Source organism: Acanthochromis polyacanthus, chromosome 11 (genome assembly GCF_021347895.1).
Source record: "Acanthochromis polyacanthus isolate Apoly-LR-REF ecotype Palm Island chromosome 11, KAUST_Apoly_ChrSc, whole genome shotgun sequence".
NCBI classification, from domain to species: domain Eukaryota; kingdom Metazoa; phylum Chordata; class Actinopteri; family Pomacentridae; genus Acanthochromis; species Acanthochromis polyacanthus.
Window position 1 is genome coordinate 7,831,088 of NC_067123.1, and position 26,076 is coordinate 7,857,163.

Sequence of the window (26,076 nt, forward strand, 5' to 3'; positions counted from 1 at the left end):
TATTTTATTGAAAAAAGTCCAAATGTTTCTACTTTGATGCACATAAATTCATTTTCAGGGTTTTAATCAACAACCGGAAAAGACTTTAAAGGTCCCATATTATGCCAAAGTGTTATGCTCGCATTTAGTTTTATAACTTAATATGCGACAAAGCTGGTTCATTTCATTATGACTGTTTGACTCGTGGTTTTAGGGCTGTTTGAAATGGGTTGTTTTGCTCTGAAAACCAATGAGTTGCTGCTGTCCCCGCCTACTTTCAGGAAGAAAACTCTCTCTGCATCTAGTTTTAGCCGAATGACTGTTGGTTAGTTAGACACTACATAGCACCGAGATTGAATTTTGACTCACTTGTAAAGCTAGAGTGCGAATTGGTTGTTTGGGGACTTAGAAATGGAAGAAGTGAACTTTTTCATGTCTGAACAGCTTTTATTTTACACCTCCTAAGTTTAAACAACCACAAAACCAAACCTTTAAAGGTGCTTTCAGAGACCGTGAGTCACAATTACACCAGTTTGCCTCAAGATAACACAGCTAATCAGTGATTACAGGAGAGTATTTTGAAAACAATTATGGTTTATTCAGAACTGATTACAAAACTGAATATGACAAATCAGAGACCGATGTACACTACCAGTCAAAGGTTTGGACACACCTTCTCATTCAATGCCTTTAATTTATTTGTGTTATTTTCTACATTGTAGATTCATACAGAAGATTAACACTTTTTTGTTTACAGCATAATTCCACATGTATTCTTTTATAGTTTTGATGTCTACAATATTAATCTACAGTGTAGAAAATAATTAAATAAAAACCACAGCATGAGAAGGTGTGTCCAAACTTTTCACTGGTAGTGTACATTTACTGAAAAATTGAAAATATTGGTGTCAAAATTTAGACTAACACAAACTTTAATTATTTTAGTGTATGTTGAATTAAAAGAGAACTTTTTGATTTTTATCCTGAAGTGCTGTAACCAACCAGGAAGTGCAGGAGACTATAAAGTGGTAGTAGCACATTTATAAAGTAATATTTTCTTGCTTTTTATGAAACGATAACAATTCCGATAAAAAAACAGCTAAATATCAGTTTCAATAATTAGGAATAGTAGTAAGGAATATAAATTTTGCACCTTTATTTCAAAGGCATTTAAGAACTAGCATCTTTCCAGAGATATTTTTAAATGTCCTGAGTTTGTGACTGAAGAAACTCTGAAAACTATGAAGCGTTATCTGCAAAAAAAAATGCTAAAACCTCACTGATTCTACCATTTGTAGCCCTTTCAACATTTACTGCGTATCTTCCAACACATTTCACGGACAGATCCTGTGTTTGACCCAGTCAGGGAAGAAACAAAGGGGAGATGACGTGAATATTCTCATGTCGGGGAGGAAGCAGATTGATCAGCATCTGAAGCCGAGCAGATGAAAGGACGCGAAAAACCGAGGCGACAGATCGAGGCTGGGTGATGGGGGGAGGCTGGAAAAAAGGAGGGGAAGGAATGTGAGGAGGGGGATGAGCTAATGAGAAGACCAGACTGCTAGATGCTGGGAAATGGGGAGAAATCAGACATTAATACAAATACATGCTCTCATATGTTAAATTTCATTCGTTTGTTCGCTGAGTTATCGATCGTCAGAGAGAAGAACGAGGGTCTGAAAGGAGACGTCAGGTTGAATTAAAGTAAAATCTCGTGCTTGTTTCTGCAAACTCACTGTAGCTGTGGCTGCTTCTGTGTGGGAAATAATGACTGTCTTCAAGCATAAAGTTCATTTTGTCAACAGTGAACGCATCATTAGATGGAACATAATGAATGAGGGAGAGATTCTTATGATTTTTTTATGTAAATGTGATGCTTTTCATTACATTTTACACCACGGCTCAACAGAGGATTACCGTTTTCTGCAGACAGAGAATAGTGAATGTCAACGCTGCCCTGTTTCTGTGTTCCCTCCAGATTTCAGAGATCTATGTGAGCGGCGAATCAGGCGACCTCACAGCCAAAGAGAAGCTGTTACTATGGAGCCAGCAGGCGACAGAAGGATACCCCAGCCTCCGCTGCGTCAACTTCACCTCGTCCTGGAGCGACGGACGCATGTTCAACGCTCTGCTGCACAGATACAGGTGAGATGGGTGGTTGTTTGTGGTGTTTGGGTGAATTTACACAGTTTCAAACATGTACTGCTTTCCAGTAATCTCATGGCATATGAAAGCGTCGACTTCATGACTAGGTCAGACCTGAACACATTTCTAAACTGCATGCTGTCACATTCACAGATAGAAACACTGAAGCGGTGTACTTAACTTCTGTGTTCACTCAGGGTCAAAAATGCCCCGGCCACGATGTTTAATAGCAAAGAAAACCCCCAAAATGGCATTTTTGTCAACTTGACATTTGATGACTTTTTCTAAAGTTACCCCGACATCAATAAAATGAAACGCTGTCTCTATTATTTTATTTTGTTCTTATTATAGTCGTCAGTTATGCTCCTTGTGGGTGGGAGCAGTGATTCAACAGATGTGAGAAGTCCAGTATTGCATTGTACAGTATATAGTGCGCTGTTGTTTCCCTTCAAAAAATGCATTTAAAGCTGGTTTCTGCACATTTCTGGTGCTTTCTTAGGATATGCAAGTACTACCTCTTGCTCAAAAATGATGCTTACACCTATGCAGTACCTTTAACAACAATGATGGTGATAGTAAACCTCTACTTTAGTAAAGAAAACAGTCTTTCTGCCCTCTGAAGATGGAAAATCCAGACATTCACAAAGTGTAACGCATGACCAGTTGTTTCTTTGTGTAAAATAGATTTTGGGTTGAAAATCCAATTAAACTGCTTTATTTTGTAAGCTCAGTGGAGGCGGGTCATTTTTTACTCTTAGGACAAAGGGAGTGTGCAGGATGTTACGACAACACGAGGGTTAAAGTTGTGCAAATCAATGTATTGAACTTTTTTTTTCCACATTTCGGGACCAATACTGGTCCAGAAACCTCTGATTTGCGATGCCACTATCACAAAACACATTTTCTGTTCACTATTACAAACTGAATTGTTCACAAAAATAAAACTTCACCTGCAATTTACAGGTCAGATCAATGAGAATCACCAATAATGAATATAATCCAGGTTGTGACTGATAGCTTGTTGCTTCCAGCTGTTTAGGACTCTTTCCTCTGAGTTTATCCAAAACTCACAGCATCAGCAGGATCCATATGATTGTCTTTAAAAAGAGAGGAAGTTTCTCACATTTATGCACGTAGAACAACAGAACTGGAACTATAAATTATCTTCGACGTGAAGACACAATCACTTCAGGCCAGTATCCAACAGCAAGCTGCAGTGCAGTACTTTTCTGTTTAGTTTGTTGCTTCCAGCTGTTTAGGACTGTTTCCTCTGAGTTTATTGAATAGCTGCAGCATCAGACGGCAGCAGAAAGGAGATAAAGTTGCACACATTTATGGATTTAGAACAATAGCAATAACTTAATTAATTATTTATAGTCATGAATTATATCCAACATGGAAACAGATTCTGTCAGGATCTAACATCAGGTCCCACAGTGTACATTTTTCACCTCAGGAACGTGATGTTTTCCTTTGTTAAATAGCAGTTCTACATTTACACCTCTGTTTAATAGTGCATAATTATGTATTTTCAGTCACTTGACAGATATCGTATAATATCTGTCCCCGTCACAGTTGTGTCTAAATGAAGCCATGAAGAACAATAATGTTAAATTGATTTATGTCTGAATAGCAGATTAATAAAGCAGCAGTGTTACATATTCCATGTGCGAAGAGAACTGAAATGCTTTAAACCACCCTTGAAACTGAGGCTGAAAGGGAAAATGACCCTACACATTAACACGTTAAACTATTCAGAAACACACAGACCCGACTCCGTGCAACGTGCTTCTCTCTACCAGTAGTTCAAGGATGGTTGGTTTCTATTCAAAAGGGTTTTTTAATACAACTTTTCAAATTTTTACACCCAGAATAAAATGTTTTGAGTTTGGTTTGAAAGTGTTTGAATCAGTATTGAATTCAAAACTCAAACGCACTAAAGGTCAAGGATGTTCTTAATACTTGTATGCTGCTTTAAGGGGCGAGTACTCCTTATTTCACAGGTTCACAAAGCCATTATATTGTATAGGCTCTTAACAATGTTTGATATGACCCAATTTAACATGCTATACATCATTTTAAAGCTTATGAGTTGCAAATGATCATTTTAACAGTTAGACGTTACATGCAGTGATCCCTGGGGACAAAATCTTGTCATAAACATGCCAATACACATTTCCCGGTGACCCATCTTTAGATGCTATCTACTCAGAGTCCATAAATTTTGGGTTAATGACTATTATGCCTTTTGATAGAGTAACCTACTGTAAAACAAATAATGGGTGCTTTGCTCTTTTTCTTATTGCCACAGCAACCATTTCAATATAAATAAATAACTCTTTACCCCAGAATGAAAATGGTCTCAAGTGGTCAGATTATAAAGTATTTAAAAAAGCATCCATTATTTTAAGAAGTACTGTCTTAAGAACAATCTGTGCAAAAATCAGCATGATTGCTCAAATTGTTTAAAAGTTATTAGGTTTTATGTAACTCCTGTCCCAAAAAATACAGATTTTGAGAAAATGGCAGATAAAGATCGTGAACCATGTGCAAGTACTTGCCAAGCTGTTGTATGTCACTAACTAAACATTTATTTGATACCTAATGAATAGTTTAAGCACTTAAAATGTTTTTAGATTTTTTGAAGGCATATAAGGTGTACTCCCCTCTTAAAGCAGCCGTGGCTCAGGTGGTAGAATAACTAAGGTTGGTGGTTTGGTCTCTCTGCTCAAGTGTCCTTGAGCAAAACACTGAAGTCCATGTTTGTGTGTGAATAGGTGAAGGAGAAGCACGCTGTAGAGCTGTTTGTAGAACATGCAGGTTACCAAATCTACACATTCAAAAGTGGTATAAGAGAGCAGAATATTTACTGTTTCGGTGTTGCAGAGACGCTGATGTTTACCGAACACATGCAGAGATTCAGACACCAACAGATACACCAAACACACCGACACGTCTCCTCTGTTTGTTTTTCAGGCCCGACCTGATCGACATGGAGGTGGTGTCGCGGCAGAGTAACAGAGAGAACCTCGAACAAGCCTTCGAGATCGCCGAATCCTTAGGAGTGACCAGACTGCTGGACGCTGAGGGTGAGAATGTTGACATGAAAGAAAACACCGAGCAGCTTGTTAAGGGTTGAGCAGAGAAAGATCTGCACCATGTTTTAGTATTTCACATGTTGGTAACTGAGCTCCCTTTTGAGCTGAAATAGGTTTTTATCTTGTTTCCAGCTTTTATTTTAGAGACATCCCAGCAGCCCTAATGACTGACTAGTTGACACATATTTATATTTATGAGTGTCTGCCCATGTAGAGACTCTCTGCGGTCCTATTTTTGGTCTTTTTTCCACAGAATCCACTCACCACGGGCCATTAATTTTAGGGAAAGTGACACTTTCAGCTGTTGTTGACCTCTTGAGTCCTCTGAGACGAGTTTGTCAGCACAAAAAGTGGGACGCTGTTGAATCTATGGCTGATTTGGGCTCATATTGTCAGTCAGTGAAGCGTTCAGCTTTGCTATACGTTTCCTCTGCTGCTACAGAATCAGTGATGCTGCATCCAGCGATCATCTCCAGAATAGCTCCGTGATGATGTTTGTAGTGGTTTTCTGTCTCCACATTTTGTACATTTCACAGCTGCTATTCTGCATCTTACTACTCCTTATCATCTTCTTCTTCTTCTTCGTCTTCGTCTTCTTCGTCTTCTACTTTCTTTATCTTCTTCACCATCTTCTTCTTGTCCGTCGTCTTCTTTTTCTCCTTTTTTGTCCTTCTTTTTGTCCATCTTCTTTTTGTTGTTCATCATCTTCGTCTTCTTCTTGTCTGTCTTCTTTGTTGTCTTCTTCTTCATGTTGTTGTTCTTTGTCTTCTTTTTCTTGTCCGTCTTCCTCTTCTTCTTCTTTTTTCCTTCTTTTTTTCCTTCTTTTTGTCCATCTTCTTTTTCTTGTTCATCATCTTTGTCTTCTTCTTGTCTGTCTTCTTTGTTGTCTTCTTCTTCGAGTTGTTGTACTTTGTCTTCTTCTGTGTGTTCTCTTCTTCTTGTTCTTCTTTTCTTCTTCTGGTTCTTGTTGATCTTCATTTTCTTATTCTTCTTATTTAGTATTATTATTGCTACATATGGTATGTTGTAAACATGCATTTCTTTTCAGCACACAAAATGCAGTACTGACCTAGTTTTTCATTTCTTTTGTGGTTTTGCATTTTTTTTCATGAATCTTTCTGAATTTTCTCCCCAGATGTTGATGTTCCGTCTCCAGATGAGAAGTCGGTCATCACGTATGTCTCCTCAATCTACGATGCTTTTCCTAAAATCCCAGAAGGAGGAGAAGGCATCGCCGCACACGTATGTCACCTCACCATCTCAATGAAATGTTCTCACACTGTGTTTAATGGCTTTAATGTTATTGGTTTAATGCATGAACCATGCTTCAGTGTCTGTAGGACATTACAGTACCATTTCCTGTTAACTTTTAAAATACTCTCCAGTGTATACGTTTTCAGCGTTTTCATTTCTTCGTTCCGGTCTCAGCTGAAAGTTTATTTCCCTTTTGTTTGCTTCTCCGCTGTGCAGCTTGTTGAGTAATGAACTGGAACTTTTAAATAATGAGGCCGTTAATTGAACAGTGTTCTGGTCATTTATTATTAATCACTTTGTGTGAAACTAAATCTGTCTGTTACCATTCGAGGCAATCTTTAAATGTGTAATATATAACTATCTACTCACAGCTCTTATTACTATTTGTTTCTCTCTCATTTTATCTCCTCATTCTCTCTCTGTCTTCCATCAGGAGGTGGACCAGCGCTGGTCAGAGTACCAGTCCAGGTTCTCGTCTCTGCTCCAGTGGAGCCGCCAGCATACGGCCCTCATGGCCAACAAGAACTTCCCTCAGAACCCCGTGGAACTCAAGGTGAGCTTCACTGCAGCGTTTTCTCACATTCATTATCATGAACCGCAGAACATGTAGCAGACCTTTATTGTGAATCGACAGAAAATCCCCAAAAAACACATAAATGAAGAGTACATGTAATCCATCACCTCAGGTAATGTTGTGTATAATTATTACACTTAAATAAAATCTAATTACTGCAGAAGGTTAAATGAACAAGAAATCATTCACTACCTGTTAGAGTTCAGCATGCAAACACCTACAGGCCAGTTTTCATTTCTAATTTACTCTGTCTGATAAGCATAATTGGTCATATTTTATTATAGAGCCCTGTTTTGATTGGCTCATGTTTTCCCTTTTAAAGTTAATAGAAACTCAACGTTGCCTACGACTGTAAAATGAAAAGCCGTCTAAGGATAGAAACCGGTTATTTCTTAGCAGGGCTTTTTTTCTTTTTTAATTTTCATTTTTGACCATTTTGTGCCTTTTGTTAAATGATGGAGAGAGGCAGGAAATAAGAGGGAGAAGAGCACGATAATGACACGCAAACAAACTGTTCAGGTTTGAACTGGAGACTCTAATTCAGTCAGTAATTCTGCAAAACTGTTTAAAATGAACAGAAGTGGTCACTGAGGAGGAGATATGTGACGCAATAGAAATTCAACAGAACAAATCAGCCTCTATTTTAGTTAAAACGGTCTCTGTTGTGTTTTTCTGACAGATACAGGCAGCACAGAAAGGGTTAACTGGTGAGCAATTTTAAACACTAGATAAACAGAACGTGTCAGCAAACACTGTGAATTGGTGACACAGAGATGAGCTTTTTTTTAATCCCAGGTGTTTTAATTTAAATTTCCTCTCAGCAGCATGTCCGTCTGACTGCAGCCGGCTGGCATGAATCAAACTCCTGCCTGTATGTTTTCTCAGCTTCGTCTCTTCGGCCTTGAAGACGGAGAGCTGACGAGCAATTTCTGTAAAATCCTTGAGAGAACAAATAAAGCGACGTGGGGAGGGGAGAGTAGAGGGGTTTAATAACGTGGACACCTTCACACAGAGGTGTCAGAAGAGCGAAGAAGAGTTCAGATTAAAGACGAGGGAATAATAACATGAGAGAGGATGCGGCTGTGAATGAAGCAGCTAAATACGAGATGAGCGTTAAGAAGCGTCCTAATGACCGCCCAGGGACAGAGGCTGTGATTACAGAGCTTTTACCTCTGATTGCAGGTATTGACTTTGAGTTTGACCTAAAACAAAGACGGTGTTATTGCTGACCCTCCTGTTTCTGCTCCTGCAGGCACTTTACAACGAGTACGTCCATTTCAAAGAGACAGAGATCCCTGCCAAGGAGATCGAGAAAGGTCACATCGAACACCTCTACAAGATGCTGGAGGTAAGAGCTGCATAAAGACGGAGGAAAAGGTGGCCGGCGTTCAGCTCCACGTGCAGAACTTGTTGTGCATCATGAGGCTGAGCTCAGGGGGATCCGGCCACAGTTACCTCCTGAAGCCATGGTGTTGTTTATCTAAGCAGCAGATTGTTTGATTGAACACATGATGGCTGATAATGGATCCCATTTATTCTCACTCAGCTGATGTTAGCAGAGCGTTCTTTTGTGGTGTGACTTATGATCGCTCATAAATGTGATCTAAAGGAGGCTTTAATGGAGTTTATCTGTCTGACAGTTAAGTGAAGTTAAATGTTATTTTTTGCTGCTTTTTGGCTCATTTTTCACCACAGTATGAAGCATCTCTGTGGAAGCAGCAGATCCATGACTAAAAGTAGAGGGAACATAAAAAAGGGCTTCTGTTCAGCTTTAAAAAGTCACAATTCCACAAATATTAAAAAAAAAAAAGCAAAAGTTCGATCTTTTTTTTTTAAAATTTTACGTTAAATAAAAAAACAATAGAATCAGCATGCACACCATTTTCCCTAAATACCACAGATGTTTAAAGTGGAGGCTCCACAATTTTTTTTTGCCACTTCTAAGGAATTTTTTAACACCGCTTGTTGTACATAAACAAAAATATGTCCAAAAAACTTGCTCCTCTGTTTACTATTTTTGAGACATGCTGCATTTGTTTTATTGGTCAAATATGTCTTATTTTTGTCTAAAACTTTCTAATGTAATTGCATACTTCTCCTCTAAACACTGCCTGCACTTCAGCTGAGGATTCACTGAATTTTTGCACAATCAAAGCAGAATCACTCAGGGCTTCCTGTCTTTTTGTGTTTTGTTTTGTTGTTTTTTTTGTTTTGTTTTTTACGCAAAATTGTTTATTTTTGGATCATTTTTTTAAATGAGACACACGGAAGGAAGTCATTTGATATAATATTTCAGGCTTAGATTTGGATCATTTTCCCAACAGTACAGCAAATCACTTATGACACATTCAAGGACCGTCAGAAAATTGGACATTCAACATTTTTTTCTCTTGTTACAGTTTCTTGGTCTGACGAATGTTGTTATTTTGGTATTTTTTTTCAAGCTTAGCATGCTTTTTAAACCTGCTGCTGCTGGGTTTTGGTGTTCTGAAGGTTAATCTTATTTTTCCCCGTTGTGTGTTTGTGCGTTCAGGTGTGGATAGAGTTCGGTCGTATTAAGCTTCCTCAGGGCCTCCATCCCAACGATCTGGAGGAGGACTGGGGCAAACTGATCCTGGAGATGCTGGAGAGGGAAAAGGCTCTCCGGCCGGCTGTGGAGAGGTGCAGACACAAATCCACTAATTGAATGAAAAGCGCTGATGCGTCTCCTCGCATTCATTTTCTCATCAGGTTCGATTTTCTGCGACATGCCCGTTTAACCTCTGCCGGTGTGCTTTCAGGTTAGAGCTGCTGCTTCAGAGAGCCAATAAGATCCAGAACATGGCCCTGGACTGTGAGGAGAAGCTGACCCTCGCTAAGAACACACTGCAGTCTGTGAGTACTGAAGCTCCCTCATATTACAGCCTTTTAGTTTCCTCACACACACACTCACACACATGCAGGATTCTGGGGTTTAAGTTGGGTCAGTGTGCAATAATTTGGCGTTGCATTTTACGGCGTGTTAATGTGTACAACCGGTAAAAACGAGTGGCCTTCTGGGACAATAAATATTTACTCACTACTTTTCCAGCTCTCTGCAAACACACACTCACTCTTCACTCTGCCCGCACACATCATGCAGGGAAAAATCTGTCAAGCGTGACTAAACATTTTCATCGGTTGCACTGATTTATCTGACATCTAGCAGGACCGTCTACCAAGTGGGATGGGTGCCAATACAACGTAAGATGGAAAAACATCCCACGTGTGGATCTGCAACTGCATGAGCCCCAAAATCAAACAAAAGCGCACAAATAAAAGAAATGTTAAAATCCTAAAACTGCACAGATACACGTCCACCACCAGAAGTTACTTCTCAACCTGTGGCCAACACAGACAGAAGATAAAACAAAAACATTATGCCTTACGTTAATTGCAAAGAGAGCATCCTAAGCACGGCTGGGAGCAGAGCTTTTGCTGAAGGAGCGTCAACGTTCTGAAATAAAACGTTATGAAGCCCAGTATTTGAAGGAAATTCAAAGCAACTTAATACCCCTCAGAGCAGCGTTTCAGTAACAAACAGAAGCTATAAAGAGTCAGAAATGACAATAAAATGTTCATATAATAGAGCTACCTTTCATTAACTGCAAGTCCCCGATCATCCGTATGAAAAAACATTAATTTTATTCCAGTCAGTTACATAATGTGCTATGGAAATTACCAATGTGTACGGGAACTGACATAAAATTTAATTCTTTGTTACTGCTTTATTTACTGCTTTATTAATTGTTGTGGAAACTACTGGGTGTGCCTAAATTCTAACAGTTAAATTGGAAAATTTCAGTGAAACTAATACAAAAAGTGATGGCTGTAAGCTCCCAGTCCTGTTTTTTTTTTTTTTTTTGATTTGTTTGTTTTTGTTATAGAAAAGAAGAGAGAACTTATGACATAGATGACTGAAAATCTTCTGTAATGTTGTCAGTCTTTCTAATGAAAACCATAAACTTAAAAAAAGTCTATCTGGAGCCTCGACTCAGTCACATTTTAAATCACTTTTGGAATCTATTCAACATCATCTGCCTTAGTAAAGAGAGTTTTCAGATAATAAATGTTGCTGAATGGTTTTTCCAGCAATTATCTGCTGCACTGAGCCCTTATTTTGATATATTTCCTCCAACTGTATTAATCCTCCCAGTATTTGCTGCTGCCTGCTTTACTTTCACCGCTCTGTTTGCTGAATCTGTGGCCGGGGAAACAATGTTATCCTTCATAATAACACATAAGCAAACAAACAAGACAAAAAAGCCTGACGAACTGGTCTTTCCTCTGATGTGCAGGACATGTCTCGAGTGGAGAGCGGCGAGGCGGTGCAGTGTGAGAAAGAGCTGGCCTGTTACCTGCAGGACTGCGAGTCTCTGATCAGACAGCTCAACCTGGAGCTCAAAGTCCTCCGAGACGAGAAATACTACCAGGTAGAGCAGCTGGCCTTCAGGTGAGTCAGGAGGGAGTGTTTCTGTAGAGGGGACTGGTGTGGTTGAGATAAAACTGAACATGTGTGGATGAGTGGAGGGTTCAGCTTTGTGGAAGACTTGTTTAAATAAATACACAGTTTAATATCTGGCAATACAAACAGCTCATTATGCTTCATTATAGGTCAACAGTTTGCATTGTGTTTTTCCATTAAATCCTATTATCTGCTGCTGCTGTTTACAGACTGTACAGAGGTGCTCAGATAGGAATCGGGAGCATCAGAACATGATGGAGGGTCTGTCGTCTCATCAGCATGCTGCTCCATCAGTTTTAGATCGCTGCTATGAAACTTAATGAAACAGCCATTTTGAAAAATCGCTATTCTGTGCTGGCCTTTAGTGCAACAATAATCTGCCCTGGAACAGGAACCCGCTTTTCAAGATGATTAAATGTTCCAGGAAATCTGCCCCTCCAACCACACAGTTACCCAGTTAATTGTGCTGTAATTTGAACCTCAGAGACAGTTATAAAGACGGTGAGGCGGTTGGTTTAAAGGTCCAATATTCTGCCACTATTAAGTGAATTAATGAAACTTTCTCATGTCCCCAGAATGTCTCGTTCATCAATTTTTCAGCTTAGAATAGCACAAAGATGGTTCATTTCACCATGACTGTACAACCCCTGGTTTTAATGGGCTCTGAATGGGCTGTTTTAACATCTGTAGCTTTAAATGCAACAGATGTGCTGCTGACCACGCCCCCTTCAGGAAGAAGACTTTCTCTGTGTTTCTGATTGACGCATGAATGAGAGTGCACAGGTGTTGTTTTTAACTCGTGATCGGTACATTTATTAGACGGTGTTAGGTAATCAGTATTTTAGCAACTTAGAAATGTCTGCTGGTAAACATGTCGTCTTATTGAGCGGCATTTCAGTCAGTCACAGTTTCATCCTTATTCTGTTGTCTGACCACAAAAACAGAAAAATATGTAAATGACAACAGCTTTATTGGTAATTCATTCAGATTTAAATGAGGTTTATGTGAGCACAGAGAGCAGGAGAGAAGCTAACAGACGTAAACAGCAGCTGAGTTTAGATTGAGCTGAACCACAACAGACGACATCAAATCACAGTAAACCACATGTTTCTTCTTTATTGGTTTCAAATTAAAGTTTCCACAGAGATCTGACCTTAAAGCTAATGCTAGCCATATTAGCCACACAATATGCTAACATTATTAATAATAGTAATAAAAACTTGATTTATATTGCAGTCTTAAGAACAGTGCTTTGACAGTTGAAACATGCAAACATAAGGAGATCAGATAGAGCAGTCAAATAAAATAAATAGAAAAAATGACAGTAAGTTAAATGAATAATTAGTTAGATTGGCATGCATATCAACCAATCAATCCGGACAGATTGGAAATGAAAGAATCAGATGGAGGGTTAAAAGTTAGAAAATAGAAAGTTAAAGAAATGTGCAGAATTAAAAAATTACAGATGACATCACACCAAGGATTCAGGCAGCTGAAATTAAACATGTAAAATAAACAGAACATAATACAAAATTTTAAAAAATTATTAAAGCTAAAAAAAATAAACTTCACATATCTATGAAAGTAGGTTTACAGAAGTAACAGTGAAATTTTTTGTATTGTTTTTTATTTATTTTTATTTAACCAGGTTAGTCCCATTGAGATCAGAGATCTCCTTTACAAGGGAGACCTGGCCAAGACTTGCTCACATATAATACTTGCACACAGACCAGGTAGACTGTAAGGATTTCACCAGAACTTTAAACTCATTCAGTGTCACAAGGGCTTGAAGTTTATTGTTGTGGTGACATTGCCATCACAAACATCCTTGTCCACTGGATCCTCAGTTCCTCAGATGCTGGGAGTTCATGAAGACTCTTGTGTTCATTATTGCATCCAAAAGCAGAACATTTGGCCGGGTTTGCTGATGACTCAGGCATTTTAGAATTAACCAAAACAGGTATATAAAATAAATAAAACCTGATGGAATGTGAGGCAGCAGGTCATTCTGAAGCAGTGAAGGGGCTGGACTATGCACAGTTTGGGCTGTTTGACTATTACTTGATCAATTTCTGCATAGAAAATTAATAAAAGTTTAACAAGTCGAGGAACAGCAACAGTCATCATCTTAATACACACCTCCAAGTTTCTAGCAACTATAGTGGGACTTCAGTGCTGTTAGAAGAGTAAATAACCGTCTCCTATATGTTTGTTTCTCCTCTACAGAGTGTCCTGCCTTCAGGAGGAGCTGGTCTCCCTCAGGCTTCAGTGCTCCAGCGTCTACAGAAAAGGCCACTTCACTCAGGCTCTGGGCACCACGGTGACAGATCACAGCAGCCAGAGGTCCACCGACAGCGGCTTGTCGCTGGGACAGACGCTGCTGGGAGCTGTGGGAGCCGTGGGAGCTGCACTGCTGAGGCGGCCCATGGCTCGCTCACAGCTGGTGGCCATGTCTTCATCAGAGGACGAAGGAAGCCTGAGGTTCATCTATGAGCTGCTGGGATGGGTGGAGGAGACACAGGTCAGTCTATCATTCTTTAATCTGGGCTAAAGCATGTTTTCATTATGTATTGCTGATTATTTTATTAAAGGTCTAAAAATACTGAAAAAAATATTTTAAAATTCTAGTGTTTCCTTTAAAGTGTCTAAACCAAAAGATATTCAGCTCACAATGAAATAAAACAGAGAAAAACTTGGAAACGACACACAGTCCATCTAAATATTTGATATGGGAGTCATGGAGAGGTTTGTCGGTTACGAATCACTGTGAAGCAAAAACACGAAGGTGACTTTATATTATTTCTGATGTCTTTAAGATGGAAAGAACTTATTCACCTGTCAAACTGCAACAGGACAAGAAAGTTGATTTGTATAAATTTCAACTATATGTTCATTATTTGTTTAATGTGAGTTTTCTTTTGACATAATCGACTGATTTGAGTGTCAGGAAGACTCACTCCAATCTTTCGGTTCTTTTAAATCTTGTCTTGTGTTTTGTTCTTAATGCTTTTTAAATTTTTCTTTCACATTTTATTTGTATTTTTATTTATACTCATGCTGTTGTGCTAATTTAAAGTATCTGTAATCACCGTTTGTTCAAACTCTGTCTTGCAGAAGTCCATTTACGATCTCGCCTCATAGAGAAATATTAAAATGCACAGAAGAACACAATACTAAAGTGTAATTAATTAATCTTTTATTTTATCAAACGTAAAGTGGCAACGGATTAATTAGTGGTAATATTTCCATAACAAAGCAAAATCTACATTCGTCAGCCTGAAAACAACACGTTAAACTGAAACTGAGTCCTGAAAACATTATTTAATAAACTGAAAGGAACTGAAATCCTTTATTTAATTAGGCCTGTGTTCATGTTTTTGTGTGTTTTAGGAGCTGTTGGAGCGAGCTGAGTGGGGAGCAGACCTCCCCTCGGTGGAAAACAACCTCAAAGAGCACAACAGCATCCACACTGCAGTGGAGGAGCTGATGAGCAGCCTGCAGGAGGCTCAGAGCTACGAGGTACATGCATCACTTTTTATCAACACTGAGATGTTTCTGCTGAGAGCTGCTGTTTGTGATGAAGCTTTACTTTCTCTCCTTCAGGCTAAAGTCACTCCCAACTTCAGGAGCAGTTACTCTGAAACGCTGGCCAAGCTGGAGCACCAGTACTGCAAACTACGGGTCGGTCTCAGCTCAGGAAACTGTGTCTTTGCTGTTCTTTGTTTCCCAGTTCACCCCGTTTTCCTCAGTTAATCCCATTAAAGTGTGACTGAACTATCATGCTAATGAAACAAATGTGCATCTGCTCTCTCCTGCGACTGTCCCTAAAAATCCCCCCTTTGTGTCTTTTTATTTCTTTGTCGCTCTTCGTTCATTTTCCTCTCAATCATTTCATGTGTCTCCAGCCAGTTTAGATATTTTCCTTCTGGCTTCTGCAGGTTTTAAGGATGTAGATGGACAAGAGATGCACTTAGAATTGAGCAGTTTGAGTGCTAATTACATCTAAAAGAGCCTTAGAAGAAATAGATATGTAATAAATGTATAGAGAAAAATAAAGCACATTTTATTGGAAGTAAATGAAGAATAATCCATCTGGTACAGCTATGAAGTGAAGTAGCTTTTTGAAAATGCTGCTCGCTCTGTTTGGGATGTTTCATGCTGAACATCGGTGCCTTTTAGATGGTTATTTTATCTTCTTAAAAAATGAGCCATAAAAAGTGAATATAATTTACATTCAAGGGACGCTTCTGTTTCTGTGATTTTATTTTATTTTTTTAAAGAAATGTTTTTACCTCCACAGTGTTTCATTTTAATTATTCTGTAAAAGCAGCAGCACAATATCCAGGAAATGACCACAGAATTCTAGGATGTGTTGCTTTTTTTTTGTTTGTTTTTGTCTTTCTATCTCTCTCTGCGCTCCTGATCGGCACGACGATGATGTTTGTTTGTTTGCGTGGTTGCCGTAGGAACATTCGTCATGGCGCCTGCGGAGCTTGGAGAGCCTGCACGCGTTTGTGTCGCACTGCACTGAGGAGCTGATCTGGCTCAACGAGAGGGAGGAGGAGGAGATCGCCTTCGACTGGAGCGACAACAACACCAACATGAACGCCAAGAGAGAGATATACAGTGTGAGTGTTTGGAAGGAAGCCCAGCGGATGCACCTTATTCTGCCCCAAAACACAAACTACACACCTCTGATGTTTTACAAAATGAGCTCCCTTCGACACATATCAAAATAAAAGTATTGTTTACGTGCACCCGAACACTGTCCTCATCTTTAACCGTCCTCCTCTCTCCGTTGTGTTTGTAGGAGATGAGGTTAGAGCTGGACGAGAAGCGAGATGTGATGCGATCTCTGCAGGAAACGGCGAGTCGGCTGTGTCAGGAGAACCATCCGGCCAAACAGACCGTGGAGGTGAATGTTCAGATGTTATTCAGCTGACCTTTAAACATGTTGGGTTTTGTTTCTCTGGGAACAAACAAACCAAACTTTTTTTTGCTGTTAAAACTCTTAAAATTACTTTGCATTTTGTGATATTTAGTTTTGTTGGATTTTAAAGTATGGAAATTATAGAAAAAAAATTGCAAACCTTATTTGGCAGTGAGTCAGAATTACTGTGTGTATCTAATAGAAACATTTAATGGAAATGACTGGAATACCAACCAACTGGAAGTTAGGATCTGTTCTTCTTATCCGTCTAATGTTGATGTTGTCTGTCCTCCATCACTGCTCGGTTGAAAATGGTCAACAAAATGAGTACTGAAAGCCAAACACCCCCAAAAAACCATCTGGAAATCTCACTCTGTCTGTGGACATGAAAATCCTAGTTGCATGTAGACTGTTCTTTTTCTGGTTTGAATCTGTAAAAGACCTTTTCATATCTGCTTTTCTAACCATTAATCTAACAGCATTGAAACATGTCAGCTTCACATCTGAATGCTGAGTAGTTTTGGTAGTCAGTTTATTGATTCTCTGGGTTGTGTTTTCTGTGTAGTTATGGGAACACAATGTTTAGCTGCGACTGCAAATATCTTGTTGTGAAACTGCGATCCCACAAAAAGGATAATATGAAAGAAAAATGTTTAGATTTTTGTCACATTTTTTTAAACCGAAAAATATTTTAATCAGTGATAATCTGACAGCTGTGATGGAGCTCAGACAGGAGGACAAATTATTTGTTGTAGATCTTAGTATTGGTCTCTTCTACCTGCATTCTAAAAATATTTCCTAAGAAGCAGTCTGTCGTGATAAAAACACTATTTAAAAATGTATGTATCACATTTCAAAATTTGGCTAATGCTATTTACCATTAGACCCTCACTGATTCTATTCTTGGTGTTGATTTCTGTTTTTTTGGTTTAGTCTTTTGTGTTCCAGTAGCTCCTTGATGTACTGTCTTGAGTTTCTCATGAGTTTGTCTGTATGAAGCAGGGAGGAAAATGTATGTAAAGTAACACATCTGAACATTTAAACAGACTGATGACTCTAGAAACGTCACGTATTCCATGTCTGAGTATAACTTCTGTAATTATAGCATGTCTAAAACTTTCTGTCTTCATCTGTGTGTGTGTTTTCAGGCTTACAGTGCAGCTCTGCAGACTCAGTGGCAGTGGGTGGATCAGCTCTGTGTCTGCGTGGAGCAACATCTCAAAGACAACACTGCATACTTCCAGGTGAGAATGAAATGCTTATTAAAGTTTGCACCATTTTAATCACAAGTGAATCCAGTCGAAGTCTTACATGTTTTAGAGAAACATCCTATTAATATTCACTGCATCTACACATTCTTCTAAACATTTTTTAAAATCTTTCCTCAGTTCATGAGTGACGCTCGGGACTGTGAGTCATATCTCCGCCAGCTCCAGGAAACCATCAAGAGACAGTACACCTGCGACAAGAACAGCAGACTGAGCAAACTGGAAGACCTGCTGCAGGACTCGATGGTACCTGTCCGTCTATTTCTGTCTAAGAATTTAATCTCGTTCTTTGCCCTGTACGGGGCAAATCTGCTATGAACTGGTTCTAAAATTCTCTTCCTCTGAATATGCTGTATGTTCTCGCTCTATTGTAGCATCTTTATATTTCTGTTGGCACTCTGATGAATCTGAGGGTGTTTTCCTTTAACATACAACGTTTAACAAGAGGTTAGAAGGACGATCTATTAATCTTAGTGGCGCCACATTAATGACCGACAACAGAGGTGGTTCAACAAGTCGTCTCCATTTCAGCACAGTCAGTCCAGGAAGAGCCTTTAATTCTTTTAATCACAGTGTTGGACTAGTAAATATGTGGAAATCTCACTGTTAGTTTATATTATAAGTGAAATAGATTCATTATCTCTAATGTAAATAGACATTTCACTAGCAGAACATAAAATCAAAGTTCAGAGACCGTGCCTATAGAAATCAAAAACCTGGACCTGATGTACTTTTGGCTGCCACCTTATCAATGCGTTCTCCTCGTGCAGCGATGCTCTGCTCCCAGTGCTCCTGCCGCGCTCCCTGGAATCCTGTTATATAAACATGTCAAGTACCATTTGCAATGAATCTCCTAAACTGTCAAAACAGTGAAATTTCTCCTTGGGGAAGAGGGAGAAGTCACAGCGAGCCAAATCTAGTGAGCAGGGCGGGTGGAAAGTGACAGTTAAAGTTTTTTGGGCCAAAAAACACATGCACTGTGGAGCGCTCTCGTGCCATCATAAGACAGTTCAGGTCATAATGTTCCTCCTCAGACACCTCAGGATGTGGCAGTAGAACTTTGTGATGACAGTCCAAGCCTGGGGGACTGATTCATGTTGCACAACCACGTGAAAGTTGAAGAAAACAACAAGCGTGCTGCTGGAAACTGCAGCTCTTGTACTGTAAAAAGCTGCTGTTTCTTCTGTTGGTAGCAGCTTCAGACCCTCCTCTTATTACCAGTGATGATCGGACACATGGAGGTTGGATCATTGAGCTGCTGACTGATGCAGAATGGAATGTTTGCTCAAGATTTAGCTTCTCAGAGAAATCACACATACATCCTTAACATAGGTCCTGATGGTGGTAGTACAGTTTCACACAGTCTCATTACTCACAATAATAATAATAATAATGATAACTTTATTCATATAGCACCCTTAAGAACAGCATTGAAACGTTGAAGAATAAGACTGAAGATTAAAAGTTAGACATTAAAAATTAAAGACATCACACCAAAGAATGAGGCAGCTAAAATGAAAAGAAAGCAAGAGAGAACTTACAAAATAGGCAGATAAATAATACACGAAAACAGAATAGAACACAAACTAAATAAAGTTAAAAATAAGCTTCACATAAAAGCAAATCTATAAAATTCTTGCCAACTGAAGAGTCTCCTTTCTGTTTTTTATTAGATACACCTTCGTAATGAACCCAGTAAGCCACCAAACGGTACCTCTGAACGAGTGTCGCTGCTCATTCAACAACCTTCTTCGTACATTAGAATGAAAATAATTCCATAACACACGAGAGTTGCTTGTTTCCTTTTCATTTAAACCTCTGGAAACAAGTCAACGTATGTATACTTCTCCCCTCGGGGATGCTCAGAAGGCAGTCAAAAGGTCGACTTTATGTTGTTGTCGCCCACATAACGGGCTTCCTTTATCGCCTGATTTCATGGGTTATGTTGGTGTGATCGTTTTAATTGATTCACGTTTATATCAGGTTTTTTTCTTCTCTTTGTCTGTGGAGCGTCAGCTGCTAGCAAAACATCGGCACCACCTACGAGTGAACATCAACATTATGAAAATACTGAATTATGACTGCACAGATCACATAAATGAAATATAATCGTGGTATGCTCTGAACTTTTTGATTGCACAACATTCAGCGCAGGTTAAGTAGTTTGTCTCTTCATGTTTGCGTGCCCATTCCAAACTTAAACATGACACATTCGTTATCATCCTGGGCTGAGGCTTCGACAGGGCTAATATGACCGTTTTCTAACCCTCCACCTCTGGATCAGCAGCAGTCGAGGTGTTAACAAACCGCCGTCCTCCTGACTGCAGCGCTCGGCCTCAGGCAGCGGCAGCATGACAGGGTGAAGTAATCTGTTAGCGTTCCTTCGCTGAATCATCCCCCCTGTGGCACATTTACCAGGCTGCCATCTTCACGCCTACTTCACACACAAACACACACACACACACCTCTGACTTGCAGCAGATGGCAGAGTTAATGTGGTCTTGGCTCCACAGGCCGGAGCAGCCAGAATATCCTCCCGGTAAAAAGGTGTGTTTGAGAGCCACAAACAGATGCTCTCCTTCTCAGAGGTCTGTGTGTGCTCAGCATTGTTGTACGTGGATGTTGTATTCGTATTCCATCTATGCTGTGTGTTTGCCAACCGGCTCTTCTGTGAAGTTGCTTCCAGCTGTGGTTAATGAAGTTTCCAGTTGTTTCATGTCGGACTGGGAGAGGCTCCGAATGCCACCACAGAAAACACACATCTGAGCATGAACTCAACCTTTTGTTCCGCTCAGATAATAACTGAGAAAATGATGTTTAATCACCTTATTTAAGGCAGAGATGAATGTTTAGAGGAGGCTGTTTGATCAGACCTCGCCCTCTCCTTTGATTTATGTCTTTGTCTGTTTTGATTGCACCCGTTTCTTTGTGCTCAGATATTTAATGACTTCTTCATTTGTGGTTAGATTTCATAAGCTAAATCTGTAAATTGATAAATTATATCTTTGTAATTTATTTGCTACATGGACAGAAAACCTTCCAGTAAATTCAGTATTAGGATCGCCGCACATTAAAGAAACTTTATGCACAGAGTAAAAAAATGAATAAAAACAACAGATATTGCAAGTTATTAATATCTAAAGCATAGGATAGTACACACAAAATTAATTAAATAGTTACAACAAATACCAACAGTTTAGCAAAAACCATACACTTTAAGAAAAGAGCATTTTCAGCAACATGTAAATGTGTTTTTAAGCAGCTTTTGCAGTTATTTTACAGGATTTCCTCATTTTGTTTTGTGAAATAACAGCTAATAATTACAAAAACGAAAGGAAAAAATACTCCTTTACATCATCCTTAAAAAGGGGCAAAACTACAAATGTAGTTCAGATCAAACATCTCTCTCAGGTATTTTAAGCATATAATGGTGTTTCTTTTATGTCTTATTCTAGTTTATGAATTCTTTATCCCTTTTAACCTTTTTACAACACCTACAGTAGAATTGTACCTTCAGTTTCGTTGTACATATACAATTGACAGCAAAAACGTTCTATTCTATTCCATATTTTAACAAATGATACTTTGTTTTTTTGCAATGTTAAACCAGGAAATCACAACATTTTTTCCTGCATTTAAATCAGTGAGAAATATTATTTTACAGATATTTCCCATTATTTGAAAGAAACAGATGTTTATTGTCAATTGAAATGTTTTTTTGTCACAGATTTTATGTAGTTAGATCTCTGAAAGTTTGCATGTTGAATGTAAAAATAAAATAATTAAAGGTGCTAAAACTGCACATACCACAGTAAAATAACAAATTTTTTTACTGTATTTAATCAGCTAGAAATATCATTATTTTTCAGACATTTGCTTCTACTTTTCCTATTTATTTTTTTTAAATGTTGTAGTGTTCCACCATTTTTTAACATATTTTTGCTGCATTCTTGCTTCATATTTTTACTTTTTTTTTTCAGTGCCCCTCTCATAATCTAATTTCTGTCGTAGCATTCCTTGTCGTGGTAATAATTAATTAGAATTCCTCATGTAGCCACGTTTTAATTAATGTCGGTATAAATTGTGTTGACTTGTTGTTGTTGTCGTGTCAGCGTGACATTCATCTCTGCAGTGTAACGTACATAATTAATAACGCAGCTCCACTTTCAGCCTCCTCTCTCTGTCTCTGACTCTCCATCCATTTATTTCCTTCTTTCTGAACCTCCACCTGTCCTTCTGTTGTCTCTCTCTGTAATGAATCCTTAATGACTCTCTCTACCTGGGGCCAGACAGAGATGAAATGTAATTCTACCTGTCAGAGTGAAGAGCACCCAGTTAAATGTTTAATGGTTAGTGGCCAAGAAAAGGCAAGCAGCTGAGTCAGGAAGCACTCAGTCCACGTCTCAGAGGCTAACAGGCTAATTATAGATCGCAGGTATTGAAAAGATGGACATTACCTCCAAGTTTTAAAGCTGTCACACTTGTATTCTTAGTAACATCCAGCAGAGGGCGACTCATATCGTCTGAGAGGAAATTAGGATGAGAGGAAACTTTACTGATCTCTCACTGGAGAAATTCATGTTACAGCAGCTGGATACAGATCAGGCAGAAAGAAGCACAAGAATTACACAAAGTACAAAAGGGTGGAAAGCATATATAAATATAATAATAATAAAGGTCTTATACAGACTGCACACCAGTCATGATGAATCTACATGGATATATACGTTATGATACAGTGAAGTTTACATATGGATAAATACAGTTAGGATGTGGTGAATTTACATTTATACAGGTGGCATGGAGGTTAATGTATCCATAATTTTGTTATTGGAGTCAAAAAAACGCTGCTGTCAGAAAAGCCCAGTGGTTAACATATTATGACACATGAAGAGCTGTAACAGAACAGTGTTATATGTTGTTAACTGATTTGTAAGAGTTGTAAAGGAAGAACACAGTTTTACATTTTTTTTCCTTGGGTTGTACAGGAAAAAACTTTGATTGTTTGTAGAAAAAAACATTGTTACCAAAAGAATGGACAGAACTTCTCACTTGATTTGTTATCTCAGTAAACATTTTACTTATACGTTCATGGTCTTAGTTGCTAGTTTTGAGACTCTTTCAATACAGCATGATGTTTATTTTGTAAATTTTGGTTTTATTTAGAGGTAAATAGACTTTAAAGCACAACATAATTTAGGCGAAGCTACCTTGTGATTGAGAGATTTCTACTGTATCAAGAGCAGAATATAATCCACAAACCAACAAACCATGACAATTATTTCACTAATAATGAGTCTTGTAAGATAAGATTTATTGATCCCTCACTGGGGAAGTTTACATGTTACAATCCCTGGATACAGATGAGGCTTAAAAAAGCAAGACAAGGAAGAAAAAAGTACCATTAGGTTAAGAATAAAGACATAATAAAGACAATGTGAACCTTTTACAGGTACAGAAATGGCACGATTGAAGCATATAGTATATAAAGAATCCAATTTACTACTGGAGAGGTGTTTCATCCATGTACGCTAGAAAAAATGCCCCTCTCAAAACAAGAGAAAAAAAGCGAATTTCAAGGAACTTTTACCTTGAACTAAGTGAAAAAATCTGCCAATAGAACAAGTGTAAAATGGCTTGGTAAGATTTCTTGAAATTAAAGATGATATTTAGAAAATTGAGATCTGAAAATAAGGTGAGAAACCTTATTTAAGCTATATTTTACAAGGATTGCCGAGCTTAGGTGTCCTAAAATAAACCAGACATGCTAAAAAAAATAGTAGTTTTTCACTCAACAATAGATTTTTGCTTTCATGTTACCTCCTAATTTGAGATGTGTTAAACTTATTTTGAGTTTTCTTGTAAAATACAATTCAAAACAAGATAATTTCAAGATTGTTTGACTTAACGAGATATTTAAGATGCATTGTCCCAAAACAAGTCCCTCTGTCTTACTGAAATATCACTTAAGTGAATTTATCTCAAATCAAGGGGGATGAAACATATCGACCAAAAACAAGACAAATAGACATGGTAAGATTTTGAGTTTTGCAGTCTAGGGTTGTAGTTTACGACATCGTAGAACTTGCAGTGACTGACAGTTTGAATGACTCTGTGCTTCTTGCAGGAGGAGAAGGAGCAGCTGATCGAGTACCGCAGTACGGTGGCAAACCTGGTGGGCCGTGCCAAGACGGTGGTGCAGCTCCGGCCTCGCAGCGCCGACTGCAGCCTGGCAGCCACGACGCCCATCAAGGCCATCTGCGACTACCGGCAGATCGAGGTACGACACCAACACAGAGCCATAAACGCAAATGGTGACTTAAAACTTGGACATTTGAGACTCTATAAGAGAAAAATGAGCCAGTCATGCTTCCAGTGTGTTTCTATATATATATATATATATATTCTGTAGCAGCTCACCACTCTGTTGTTTCAACCCTCACCACCAGCCGCCTCCTCTCCGCCCTGCACTTCCTCACCAAGCCCTTCCACCACCACTGTGTAGCCGGTCTATTTTAGCCCTTTCTTCCACCACGCTGTGAAATTTAGTTTGTTTCAGTTCTGAATCGATGAAAAGATCCATGCAAACACTTCTCTCCTCAGCCTCTGCGGTCCGTAATGATGGATTTCTTTTTCTTGGCAAGTTAACTGGCAAATAGCAGCAGTCAATTTGGAAGCTGAGTAACAACTAGGTTCCAGAATTTACAATAGACGATCTCTGCTTTTGTTCTCTTCAGAAAACAGTTTGGAAAAAAGTCAGAAAACAGCAAAAAGATCCTCAGAAGTAGAGACTGGTGTGCAGAGGAGTGAGGCTGCACATCTAATCGACTCTCTCAGGCCCAGCTGCCATGTCCTCAGGGAGTCTAAAAGCCAATCAATTATACATCTGTCCCATCCTCCCAGTTAAAACACCGGCAGCTTGGCGTGGACACACAGCTGCCCTCTAATGCTGCTAAATTTAGTCTGCTGGGTCAGTTTGCTCGTCGAAGCGTAAAGAATGTGAGGGCTTGTATCCAGGTGAGGCACGAAGGCGGTTCGGTCTTCTGCCTCATCGAAAAAAAAAGAGTTAAAACATAGATGAAAAGATGAAAGTTACACTGAAAGGTAGCAGTGCTGCTTTTGACCAAACGTCTGGACAAACCAACAGTAATCTTTCTCTCCTCCACTTTCCTGTGTCTTCTCCTGTCTCTCCAAACCCTCCTTACCTTTTTGATTCTCCCCTCTCGCTCCCTCGTCTTCCTCCTCGTTCTCTTCCCTTCCTCTCGTCTGTCGGCTGGCAAGACAAACGTTCAGGTATAGCTGCCTATATTCTCCCTCTCTCACCTCAGATTCTTACACTGCACACACTGTACTGCCGCTTTCTTATCAGCTGATTTCAGGTTCTAGAATTAGTAATGAATGCAGTCGATCTAATTCCTGCCCTGATAGATTTCTTGGAGCAAATTGGTTGTGAAATTATGTTTAAATTGGTTCTGTGTACCTTCCGTTTGTTGGATTTTCCACCCTGAAGTAAAAATGAGAAATGGAAAATGGAGTTTCATTGTTTTGTGAGCAGAATAGAGTTTGGTTTTGTGTTCAACCCAAAGACAAGAGCCCTTTTCAGTCATGGGTCACTCTTGAGCCACAGTAAAATATTGTAAAGTGGATGCAAAATAATGTACTAATAGACAAAATACTAAATCTAAACTGATAGTAACATCTTCATATTTATGATTTCCTAACACTAATCATTCTGTACGTACACTACCGTTCAAAAGTTTGGGCTCACCCAGTCCACTTCATGTTTTCCATGAAAACTCACACTTTTATCCATGTGCTAACATAACTGCACAAGGGTTTTCTAATCATCAATGAGCCTTTCAACACCACTAGCTAACACAATGTAGCATTAGAACACAGGAGTGATGGTTTCTGGAAATGTTCCTCTGTACCCCTATGGAGATATTCCATTAGAAATCAGCTGTTTCCAGATAGAATAGTCATTTACCACATTAACAATGTCTACACTGGATTTCTGATTTTTTTTTTTTTTTAAAAAGCTGCTTTTCTTTCAAAAATAAGGAGATTTCTGTGACCCCAAACTTTTCAATGGTAATGTACTTGACGATAATCTAACTACGGCTTTACTATCAGTACAATAATAATATCCATACAGGTGTGATGGATGAACGCTTTGTAACCAGTGATTTACCTGCAGTTAATAAACTGTGACAAAACTGCAGGTGAAGAAATAAACATTGTGACCTGACTAGAGCTTTACATTTTGCAGAAACTATTTGGTTAAAGGTGACTTTTCTGACAAATATACAAATTTGATTTGGATTATGTTTTTTTTAAATGTCAGG

The 26,076-nt window shown here is 38.8% G+C and overlaps 1 protein-coding gene across 1 annotated transcript in view; it reads left to right on the forward strand.

The window, feature by feature from the left end:
* macf1a (microtubule actin crosslinking factor 1a) overlaps window positions 1-26,076 on the forward strand; it is a 356,367-nt gene that overhangs the window by 201,791 nt on the left and 128,500 nt on the right. The window contains exons 7-22 of the mRNA XM_051956148.1: window positions 1,958-2,124; window positions 5,101-5,213; window positions 6,358-6,464; window positions 6,910-7,029; window positions 8,303-8,398; window positions 9,584-9,711; window positions 9,831-9,924; window positions 11,367-11,521; window positions 13,760-14,054; window positions 14,924-15,052; window positions 15,137-15,214; window positions 16,000-16,161; window positions 16,344-16,448; window positions 17,612-17,707; window positions 17,852-17,977; window positions 23,859-24,011. Coding sequence (XP_051812108.1) covers window positions 1,958-2,124; window positions 5,101-5,213; window positions 6,358-6,464; window positions 6,910-7,029; window positions 8,303-8,398; window positions 9,584-9,711; window positions 9,831-9,924; window positions 11,367-11,521; window positions 13,760-14,054; window positions 14,924-15,052; window positions 15,137-15,214; window positions 16,000-16,161; window positions 16,344-16,448; window positions 17,612-17,707; window positions 17,852-17,977; window positions 23,859-24,011 — 2,124 coding nt within the window. The remainder of the gene's footprint in view (window positions 1-1,957; window positions 2,125-5,100; window positions 5,214-6,357; window positions 6,465-6,909; window positions 7,030-8,302; window positions 8,399-9,583; window positions 9,712-9,830; window positions 9,925-11,366; window positions 11,522-13,759; window positions 14,055-14,923; window positions 15,053-15,136; window positions 15,215-15,999; window positions 16,162-16,343; window positions 16,449-17,611; window positions 17,708-17,851; window positions 17,978-23,858; window positions 24,012-26,076) is intronic.